The sequence below is a fragment of the Trichosporon asahii genome, assembly GCF_000293215.1.
Source record: "Trichosporon asahii var. asahii CBS 2479 unplaced genomic scaffold scaffold00015, whole genome shotgun sequence".
Classification (NCBI taxonomy): Eukaryota; Fungi; Basidiomycota; class Tremellomycetes; order Trichosporonales; family Trichosporonaceae; genus Trichosporon; species Trichosporon asahii.
Window position 1 is genome coordinate 101,725 of NW_014040909.1, and position 10,990 is coordinate 112,714.

The 10,990-nt window shown below is 57.8% G+C and overlaps 3 protein-coding genes across 3 annotated transcripts; 1 reads left to right on the plus strand and 2 right to left on the minus strand.

Moving 5' to 3' along the window:
- Positions 1–2,968: 2,968 nt before the first annotated feature.
- On the plus strand, positions 2,969–4,487 carry A1Q1_07555 (uncharacterized protein; the record flags this gene model as incomplete). Its single annotated transcript, XM_014326950.1, has 5 exons — positions 2,969–3,187; positions 3,240–3,287; positions 3,351–3,437; positions 3,490–3,561; positions 3,819–4,487. 5 exons carry the CDS (start codon positions 2,969–2,971, stop codon positions 4,485–4,487), a joined length of 1,095 nt encoding a protein of 364 aa, XP_014182425.1.
- Positions 4,488–5,880: 1,393 nt separating this feature from the next.
- On the minus strand, positions 5,881–7,153 carry A1Q1_07556 (uncharacterized protein; the record flags this gene model as incomplete). The annotated part of the gene is made up of 5 exons (XM_014326951.1): positions 5,881–6,093; positions 6,153–6,257; positions 6,313–6,417; positions 6,474–7,094; positions 7,151–7,153. 5 exons carry the CDS (start codon positions 7,151–7,153, stop codon positions 5,881–5,883), a joined length of 1,047 nt encoding a protein of 348 aa, XP_014182426.1.
- Positions 7,154–8,940: 1,787 nt separating this feature from the next.
- On the minus strand, positions 8,941–10,101 carry A1Q1_07557 (uncharacterized protein; the record flags this gene model as incomplete). The annotated part of the gene is made up of 3 exons (XM_014326952.1): positions 8,941–9,022; positions 9,076–9,482; positions 9,829–10,101. 3 exons carry the CDS (start codon positions 10,099–10,101, stop codon positions 8,941–8,943), a joined length of 762 nt encoding a protein of 253 aa, XP_014182427.1.
- Between the last annotated feature and the right edge of the window lie 889 nt (positions 10,102–10,990).

The window sequence follows — 10,990 nt, forward strand, 5'->3', positions numbered from 1 at the left end:
CAAGAGAGGCGGTGTACCCTCTGTTGATCACGATACCAGCTGCAATGACATAGAGTGCTGCGATTATCGCATAGAATGGGGAGAGATTAGTCCTTTCTCCTCGGCTCCATCGGCTGTGGAGGGTGATATGACACATGATCGGGAGTCACTATCGCATACAATCTCGTGTTATCGCATAGAATGCTTCGGTGAATGAGCAGATTAGTCATTCTTCACCCCGGAACAGCTCCAGATCTCATAGAATAGACCGGTATGACATATGATCTCTCAGGGGTGACCAGCTATCTCAGAGATTTCCTCGCGAAACGGTCATCACAGCGGACTACCACCCTTGCAGCGTCATTCATTCTGAACTGTCGGTGGCTGCTGTGGACACACCGATCTCACTCCACCGGAAATGTAAAATCGAAAGGATCAGACCCATCTGACTCTCCGACCGACCCGCTGGGTCGCATCCATTCCTTCGCACGCTTCACTGTCTACGGCTGAGGGGACATCTGTGTACAATTAGTCATCTCGCGTAGAATTGTGAATGCGAGGCGTATTTCACTCGCGTGCCGCAAGTCCGCGATCACGGCCTGCAGTATCGCTGGGCCAGTGCACCGCATGAGAGGGAAGGTCCGCGCGGTCCGCCCCCCATAGCTATGGGGCTCAACATGAATTGGCTAGATCGCTTCAGTCCACCAAGTTATGCGTGAAGTGGATAGAAAAACTTTTGCGCAGCAGGGAGGAGGACTGTCTGAGGAAGTGATGGACCCCCGCTAGCGCAATCGCGCATGGTGAGCGCGGATTTATGTCTCGATGCGGAATACATACATGAGGGAGCTGGACATGCTGTGAATTGTGTTGATCTAGATGTTCCTCTACGTTTAACAGAGTAAGGTGCGGCTGAGAGCCAAGTGCAAGTGCGTCGTCTCGAGATCTCGACTACTCGCACAAGCGCCTCACTCGTAGCTCATGATCGGCCTACTTTTCATTCTCCTTCTCCTTGCCCATCTCTTTACCCATCTCCTTCGCGACCCTAGCAGCCTCTTCGCTTGCTTTGACCTCGCGAATCTTTTGCTCGGCGTAGGGGTCAAGTCGCGTGTGGTAGCTCGCATCGTACCGAGGGTCTCCACGGTGCGCGATCTGCTGCTGCGCCTTCTCCGCGATCATTTCCTGCTTCTTCTTCTCCTCTTCCAACCTCTTCGCGTTCTTCTCGGACACGTACGTGTTCAGCTGCTGCAGAAACGCGAGCTGGCGCCCGTCGACAATGCGCTGGCCGAGTTCCTTCACGAAGTTCAGCTGCGCTCCATCTTGCGTCAAAGTTGCAACCCTTTGCAGCATGCGGACGGGCGGGCCGAAAATACGCTCCATATTCTCGGGCAGATTCACGATCGGCGAGAAGATGGACGTCAACGGAAGGTAGAGCATGTACCTGGGGGTTAGTTACTGCAAGCTACACTGAGCGCAGCCGACGGGAGAGGATTTTGCAGACTCGTCCCTCACTGCACGCGGTCTACTCACCCAGCAGGCCCCCAGTTCTGGTAGTGCATGCCCTGTGGCCCGTTCCTCCTCATGCGATCCGGCGCGTTACGAGAAACATGCCCAAAGTCGTAATTTCCATCGTCCCGCTCCAGCTCCTCCATGTATCGGCCAGCAATACCTTCCGTGGTACCCTTCAGTACTATAATGGAGTAAGGAGCGAGCGCGCGCTTCATACGTCCAAAGACGCCAACAGCGGCGGCCTCCTGTTCGGCAGAGGACCGCACACCAAGGGCCTCGTCGTGCCGAGAGCCCTGGAGGCGTGAAAGCTGTTCCTTTTGCGAAGGGAGGGGCTGTCGCATGCGCAGACAAAACATCCGGCACATTGGCGTATCCTCTGCCCGTTGACTGCACCACGAGAAGCATTTCTCGGGCACAGGCGTCGTTTCGGGCGTGAATGCTGGACGGGGATGAGGGCGGGAGCTCGAGCTGCTCCCATGAGCTCCACCATAGCCTTCGGAGCCCATGGAGGGGAGTGCGGAGTCGCTCGGGGTGTGGGATGTCGGTGTGGTTGAAAGGTGAGTGGCGGGATTCGGAGGGGAAGTGGAGGTCGCAGTTGTGCTCGCTGTGGCCGTTGCACGAGCTGGCTGGGGAGCAAGAGAGGCGACCTGCTCCGCCTGCTGCAGGAAGTCACTGAGCAGGTTTGTTCCAGCCTGTCGGCTCAGCGGCGATCTTCCGACGTCGACGTTCATTGTTGCTAATCGTGGTGAAGTAAGCGAAGCCAGGAGGTCGGAAGCGTCTGGCAGGCGTTTGCGGCCGATCAAACGGCGAAGGTCGGTCCAGGCAGACCACGTGTCAACGTCGTCCTCTTGTGAGGGAGTAAAAGATAAACGCTGTTGCGGAAGTTTCCCACGGTAAGCCGCCGTGCCCTGCACTCCGTATACGATGGACAGCGATCACGTGAACGAGTCTCGGCTTCCCCAATTCACTAGTGGTCTGCGTGTACGCGCGGCTGCACTGAACACCTGCTGGCCTGTCGAATGCTTTGACCACCTGATTGATGTCGCCAGCTTGACCTTCGTCATGTCAGTTGCCTCTACAACGTCCTCTGCTTCACACACCCGACGAAAACTCGAGCCCTACACCGATGCCCTCACCGATTGATCAAGCCACCCCACAGCTCTCACCTTCCTCGGACTGAAGGCAGCTCGTGAATGGTGTTTTTTCCTGCGGGACCATGGCGCGCGACACAGCCGGGAGGCGACACGATATGAGGTGCTGCGCTGGCGGTTGGGTCTCCCCGCCCCCGAACGCAAAGTCTTTCTCCAACCTCTTATCAGCCAACCAAGTTCAAAGCTCGCTGCTCCGCGACTAGCTGCAAACTGTTGCTTTGAGAAAACGTCTCTCGCCCCCTGTTGAAGGCGGCGGGGGGAAGGACATTCGCTCGACCCCAGTCGAAGAGACGCGTCCGCTCTCAAGTGCTGGTAAGTCCTGTCTCCCCGTCATGCCACTTGCTCATCTTCGCGCATACGAGTCCCCTTGCCGTGACCGCTCACAGTTGCAGCCCCAGCCACCACACTTTACCTCATCGTCGCCGGGCCCATGCCCATTCCCCAAGTTCCCGAAGGACCCTACTACCCCGACCTCCATGCGGGAACACCCGTATTACCACTGGGCGAATCAGTCGCCATCGGTGGACGGGAGAAGCAGTGAGGGATCATCGGTAAGATTTGACGATCGAAGGCTTAGCATATACGTGGCTCGCTGACACTCAGTCCACTCGGTCAACCGTCCGGCAAGACGAGCCGCCCTCGACGGCGCTAGTGAGTATCACGGCCACTTGAGGGCTCGTTCATTCCCGTATAAACACGTCTGACGATCCTCAGCCGGAGGCGAAGCTGCCAACTCCCGAGAAGGAGCTCGTCAAGGTTAACCGGATCAACCCCCAGCGGGCCCGAGAGGCCAGAGCCCGGGTGAGTATGATACCATCGACACTGCCCGTGAGCTGGCCCGCTAATTAATTAGGCCGGAGCCGCCGCTCGTGCTTCACAAGCACTGAAGGACATGTACACCGACCTTGTTAGCGGCGAGAAGTTTGTGAGTTGCCCATAGGCATTTCGCGGTTCCGTTCTGACGACAGTTCTCCGTCAAGGAGTCGAAGGACGGGGGGTATCGCCTCACCAAGAACAAGAGCATGAAGAAGTTGATCGCGGATGAGAGGGACGTGTCGACTAAGTCGATGGGCCACATCTGTCTTCCGGTGCCAACCGACATTAGAAAGAGCTCGTCGACAGCGCCCGGTCATTCACAGTCCAGATAGAAGACTGCGAAAGCTCCAACTTCGACCCGCGCAGGGTCCAGTCCGTCTTCGCGCGTCAGACGGCAACAACTATCGGTATGGCATCATCCACCTGCCAACGAAGAGCCAAGACAAATGGAAGGAGCTGTGCGTTATGCTCCGTCTCCTGAGTGAGGTTCTAGCGGACGCTCCTTCTTGCCCAGAGCTTCAAGTCTCCACTGTCGTCCGCGACAGGGAGGAGGCAGCAAACCCCTCGCCTCCCCGCCGCCAGCCGTCACCCTCCCACAGTGCCTCAGCCGACGAGGACGACCATATCAGCCACAACAAGAGAGGCGGTGTACCCTCTGTACTCGTGTCGGGCCACAACGATGGCCAGGCCGAGAACAAGGACAACACCGCTCTCATTGAGCGGATGTATGGTGACCTCTCCGGAGTCAAGTCGGAGACGGTCTCGTTGCTTAGACAATGCAACGCGGCAGTGAGCAATGCCGAAAAGGCCAAGGAGTACGGGCAGTTTGTCCGGAAAAGACTGTTGCGCTATGAGGACCGAGTCGAACAACTTGAGGGCGAGCGCGATTCCCTCCACGCCGAGTGCGCCGAACTCCGCAGCAAGATCGAGGAGCAGCAAAAAGATATTGATCAGCTCAAGGCGCTTGTTGAGAGACTGCTGCGGACGAAGGTGGAGGAGACGAAGGGCAAAGGACGATGGAGTAGGAGACGCTGAATTGTACTAGAGGAACCCCCATGCTATGTACTTTAACGTTCCTGTGTCTTACGCTGATAGAGAGCTGATTCCGACAAAGTCCTCTGCCTACTTGAGCTCTTTTGTGCTTGTCGAGCTCAAACACGGAAGATGTAGACAGCTACCTCCCGCCCATATGCAGACCTCTGGGCAGGCAGAAGGATCAGTGCGGAAGAGAGATAGACGTGGTGCGCTCGGGCCTCTGCGCAAGTCAACCCAGTGCGGTAGCCCAAGAAGAGTTGTGGGCTGGCTGACTCGTCGAACCGGCCACCAGGGGACCTCCAAAAAACAACGAGCCAGCGCTGGTTGTGAGAGAGGCAATGCAGAACGGTAGGATACGGAGAGTTTGGCGACCGCGCTTGGGGACGGCACAAGCACGCTCGATGTGACGGCATGGGGAGAGAGTGATGGAGGCCTTCATACGGTGAGGATGCTTCATAGCTCAGATGAGTCCCATACGAGTCTGCACAGTAGTTGCATTGTTTCCAAGAATGGCTTGTACATCCCCATAATTCCTGGTGGGGTTCGATCGGTGCCGAACGACTTCAGGAAGAGGTACAGGGCTGCGAGGTCCACGAGTCGGAGCCGCTGCCAGGTGAACTTCTTATCTTCTCATTGATCGCAGTCTGCTGCTCGTTGAGTTGTCCCTTTATAATCTCAACTGGCTGCCCCGCCCCACGAAGGCATCGTTGCAGTAGCAAGATCTTGGCCGCGCCCGGGTGATCTGTGGTCAGTATAGCAATGCCCGCCGTTGCAACGTTGTTCAGGACAGTGGCAACTGCAGGTTCACTGTCCGACCCATACACTGCAACGCCCACCTTGTCCTCTACTCCCAACGCTGTGGAGCTGATCAGAACAACGTTTTTCAGGCCAACGGTGACCGCGGGCTTCGACTCTGGTCAGGAATCGGCGCTGCCACTTTCGTTCTCAATGACGACAGCGGGGACCTAAGCCAAGTTGACGGCTGCGAGTGGGGCATTTGATCGGGTGCTGCAGCCAGGACAGGATTGAGACCAAACTGAGACTGCTCAATGCTGGCAATGAAGCCGGAAAACACGCGTCATTGGTCGCGGCTCTGCCCGTGCACGCCGGAGGGGTCGACGGCGCGGTCGGGGTCTGTCCGCGCACCATCTCCAGCCACGAGACAAAGTTTATCCAGTGACCATGAGCGCCCTCCTCAAGATTATGGAGCCCGGACTCAAACAATATCTCGTTCTCGGGGTGGCGTTGGGGCTAACTCGGCCTGAGGGTCGACGGTACGGCTGTGGTCTGTCGGCGCATCACTTCCAACCATGAGCAGAAGTTGATCCAATGGTCGTGTGAGCCCTCCTCTACGTCATAGAAACCGTACTCAAAGAGCGTCTCGTTGTTGGGGCTAGAAACGCAAACTCGAAGACTCTCGGGCGAGAAGGTGGTCGAGAACGGGGACTGCACGATTCGTAGTCGTCGACGCACTGAAGAAGCTTCGGGCGGAGCGGTAGCCAGCAGCAGATGCCGCGGGAACGGAAGCCCCCCCCTCAGCCAAGCCCCGCTCGCCGGCAATCTCGTTTACGGCATCGGGCTGACGGATCGAACGGTACTGGGCATCCTTCAAGTAGATCAAAGGCTGCTGTCAGGCATGACTGTCGACCACCAACTCGCACTCACCATGCAGGTTCCCGTCATCAGTGCTTGGTAGATGCCCTCGTGAGCCGCAGACTTTGTCACCGCGGCAGTCTCGACGCTGGAACTAGTCACGTCTTCCTCGTCCTCCTTTTTCAGTCAGCCATCGGAGCGGGGACTCGGTGCAATGGAAAGTGGGCCTTACCTCCTCGATCCCTGGCACTTCCGACTGCTGAAGCACACCATCCGAGTCCTGAGCAGCCAGGCGGAGTCGTGTCAGCAGGGGCAAGCGCACCTCTGCGCGGTCGCTCTTTTCGCCAGTCAGTCATTGCAGGTGGGTTGGGCTCCGTGTAGAGCAGTACTCACCACTACGATGTGCCCGCTGTTCACCGTTGTCATTGACATCGGTGAGGAGTGCTCGTGGGAGGGCTGGGGTGCGGGGGGCGTGACCGGGGCAAAAATATTCCGGGGTCGCCGACTGCCCAATGCAATGGGGATTGGTGTTGTCGTCAGATCTCCGATGTGCCCGGAGCCTACTGTCGTCATAGACATGGGAGATGAACGCCCAGAGTCTTCGAGGCGAGTTGGCGGGGTTCGGGGCGCAAAGATGTTTTTGCGACGGGGGCGTGCGCCTGTCGAGGAGCATGATGTCACATCCGGCGCTCCGTGGTACTGGCGGACATTGTCGTTGATCTCGGGGTTGTCCTGAATCGACGAAGGTACCACTTCAGGCGCTCCATAACACTCGCATGCATCGTCGAAGTTGTCGCCGGCAGCGTCCAGCGAGGACCAGGAGGACTCGGTAAAGGGGCTCGAACTGGTCGGGGCACCGTTCCCGTTGAGGATCATAGGCGACGCGAGCGCAGCGACGACCGTACGAAACTGTGTCTGCACGGCGTCCGCGTCGGCGAAGAGCTGCTGGAGACGCGTGGCCGTGATGGGAACGCCATTCGCGTCCAGGAGGGTATTGAGGGCGGCGGTAGGAGGCTTCGGGGTGCGTCAGTTGGGCAATTGCGTCAAGGCAGCCGCCACATCGGACTCACCATAGTTATCAATGCTAACAAAGAACGTAGAAATGATTGTGATCGTTTGTCTATAACACAAAGTAAGGTGTTTTGCACAAAGGTTGGGTGAGGAAGAAGAAGGGACATGGGTACTCGCGATCGCGCTGAGAACACACTCGGCGGCGAGAGGCGGGAGTATTCCTCAGGCGTGCACGCGGTGGGGGCACAGGTGGTCGCTAGCCGCGAGGGGCGCAGGTCGCAGCACCCAAGGAGAGTGAGCTGCCTGTCTGCCTGTTTGTGCTGGTCGCTCTCCTCCTCGTCAGTCTTTGTTTGCATAGTCTGGGCCATGGGAGATAACCGTGTGGCGTGTGGGTGGGACGCCACTACTGAGGGTCCAAAGACTCAGACCGTCCGCCCGCAGTACGATGGGGCCCCACTCTTCGCGTCATGAGATCGAGGTGGTCATCGGCAGAGCGCAGGTTATTAATTCGAGCGCGTTCCATCCACTCTTCCACAACACACAGCCTGCCTGCAGGTGCGTACGGGGAGGTTCATGACACTCACGAGCAGCTGGATGCATGCAGTACCCAATGACCGAGCGGGCTGTGTTGGATATCTTGCTTTCGACGCGCACCTCCGGAGCGTCTAGGACACTCCACCTCCGCCCTGACGCAGCAATGTCCCTGGTCCAACGACGCCCCTCCGGCTGTAGCCACCCTACGCGCCCTCGACCAGGTCAACGAGCAATGAGGAGCACATGGGCGCACAGCCAATCGCATGCTCGTACACGCTGCTGCACCTGGGCACCTCGCGCCCAGCGACGGTGGGGGGGAGCGACGTGAGATCCGAGGAACACACTACGGGCAATGAGGCGCATTTAGCGGCTCCGTCAACATCGCGACCGAGCCTCAGCCGCACGCAGAGCGCAGAGCCGCAGAGCGCGCAGCCCACAGCCCGCATTGTCGACGTATCTGCGATCTACCACGCAGCGTCCCCATCGGTACGCCTTGTCCGTGTACGTGCGACCCCGGAGCCCGCGTACACTGCCCCGGTGTCACCCATGGCAATGAACGACGTTGCTGGGCTGGCGGTGCGTGGGTCCAGAGAGGTCCGCCTGTCTTCGGCGGCGTCGCGAGCCGGCCGAGCCTCTTTCTGGTTCCTCGCTATCGCTCTCCTTCACAATTTTTTCTTCCTTCCCTTCATTTCGTCCTGGGTCCTCTTCTAGCTCTTGCTCTCTTCATCCTCGTTCTTCTTCGCCTTCCCCGCCTTTGGCCCACCCGGCTCGCAGTCACACGAATGCCGACATGAAGGTTTTCCGCTGCGCTGTGACAACTCCAGCCTGTCTCGCTTCACGACCTTCGATCTGCATGACCCTGTCGCGGACCACCTTTTCGAGCCTCACCACTTCGGACCCCAGCTGCTTGATGCGTACGATGCCTGGCTGGCCGCAGAGTCACAGCCTGAGCGTTCATGCTGGATGACGTCATCGCTAGTGGCTCAACATTGTTCATTTCGTCGCCGGTTCTTGACTCGGCCCACGTCCAAAACAGCAAGGAAGATCCTTCTATGGGTGCTCAGGTTGTTCTCGTCGTGTTATAGGATGTCCTTGACAATGCATAGAGTGCAACTAAAACCTCTGTCTCACCAGGGCTACCATACCTGTACCCGTTGACCCACATCGCCTAACATACACGTCAGTCTCACCCCAACCCGATCAAGAATCTCCAGTGTAGGGGCCGTTTAAGCATGGTCGATCGTTTTCACCGGTTCAGTTCAAGTTCGACAAGTAACCTCATGCATGGAGCGGCACCCGCGCTGTAGGTCACGAACTATAGACTCAAAGAGCGGGAGGAGAAGGGCTCTCTTTCAGGGTATGGGTGATGCCGCGCTGCCACAGGGAGGTGGTACTTGCTGCATGTATGGCACAGAAGTGACGCGCGTTCGAGTTAGGCGCTACTACATACGTGCCGCGCTCATAGTCGCCTGGGGTGTTGACCCCGCGAGTGCGCACGCCATGCGAGTCGGCGGGCGTGTGGTCCTTGTCCAAGGTCGTTGACGCATTGACTTCTTGGAGCTTGAGCTCGGTCTCGCACATGTGAAGGAAAGCAGTGAAGAGCCTCCACTGCTTGTTACTCCTCGTGTGCAGGTGGCGGTGTCCAAAGGAGAAGAGTTCTGACGAGTCGCGAGCTCGGATGACGTCAACCTCGATACCATTGGGCTCATACGTGTATGCGTTGGCATTGTTAATGCTAACGTTGCGGACGCGAACGTAGATGGGTTCACCGTCAAGCTTCAGGTTCTTGACGACAGGAATGGGGAGGGGCAGGTGCAGAGTGTTGACGGGCTCGCATCCAGCCAGTTCAGAGACGCGCTGGCAAACGTCGACGCTCCAGCAGAAGGCAAGCTGTCCTTCTCTCGCAACGAACTACTGTTAGAGGGCCGAAACGTGGCACTTGTCGTCAACTCACTTGCTTCCTTCCGTTAAGGAAGTCGAGGTATCGTGCAGATGTAGTGGCTAGAACCTTCCTTCTGAGAATTAGTACTCTCTTCCCGGGTGGATTCGAAGGCGTTGCTGTGTACTCACATCAGCTGGAGGAGCAGACTCCTTGATGAGCTGCTCACTCTTCGTCTCTTCCTATCACCACCGTGCTCTTCCCTCCCTTCTCCTTAAGCGACAGCAAGCCACTGGTTTAGGGTCAAGCAACCGTGACACTCACTTCAACCGCCATGCCGTGCTGTCTCACCGCCGCGGGATCACCGTGCGCACCGTCACGTCTGCGCAACTGAAGATGGGATGGCGAAAACAAATCCTTTGTAAAAGAACCAATGCTGCCCAGGCTCCGGGACAGCGACAAAGTTTTGCGGGGAACTGGCGGCATCGGCCTGGCATGAGTTGCCGTGTCTGGCGTGTGGTGGGGGTGCTCCGTACGGGTCGACACGGGGGATGATGAAATGCCTGGTTCAGATGATGAGGGTATTGGCGAGGACATTGTGGGCCATCCGGGGTACGATACATGCCACATGCTCCATTCCGCCGCATCTGAGGGGCGTTGAAGAGTTGCAATTGGGGATGGGAGAAGAAGGGAGAGTGGGTAGTTGAGGCGCAAGTAAGTACCGCACCGGAACAAAGGAGGAAGGAGTCGTCTTTTCGGGCGGGTCGGTTTGTTTGTCGGCGAGGGTGGGCGGGGTCTGCATGCTGTAAGCGTGGCCCTCGGTTCTGGCTCAACCGATGGGCTCCACACCGATTCGGCGGCAGTCGGAAGCCCAGAGTCCGGCGTGTCGACGCGATGACTCGGAATCGATCCAGCGAAATCTCCTCGCAAAGAGTCTTCATCATCATGCTCACCTCGACCCACGAGCCCTTTGCGCGCTTCGAGGCCGTTCCTTTACACCGTAGGTGAGAATGTGTTCTCCCGTTTCGGCGAAGATCGTCGCCTTGAGGTCATTGACATCGAACTCAAAGAGAGTCCACGCGGAGTTTCTAGGCTCTAAGTAAAGTGGTTCATGAACAACATTGAAGGAAGAGAGCTACGGGGACTGAACCGTGCATATCCGTTGGACTTGACTGCTACCCTTGGTGTGAGCGGTCTTCATGATCCGGAAGTGGGTCCTGGAACTCCGAGGGTGGACTCGATCCATTGTTGAAGCCTGTTGATGCGCTGATCCTGAAGCTTGCTCTCCTCCTCGAGAGTTTTTATACGCTGCTGCTGGTCGTCTCTCTCCTCCTCGAGAGTTTCTATACGCTGCTGCTGGTCGTCGGCAAGACCTTGCACTCGTCTGATCTCCTCCTCGGCCTCCTGCAGACGGCGGGCAAGAGCCTCGTGAGACTGCTCGGGCGGGTGGCTCTGTATGTTGTCGACGGTGGGGGGGGGGGGGGTT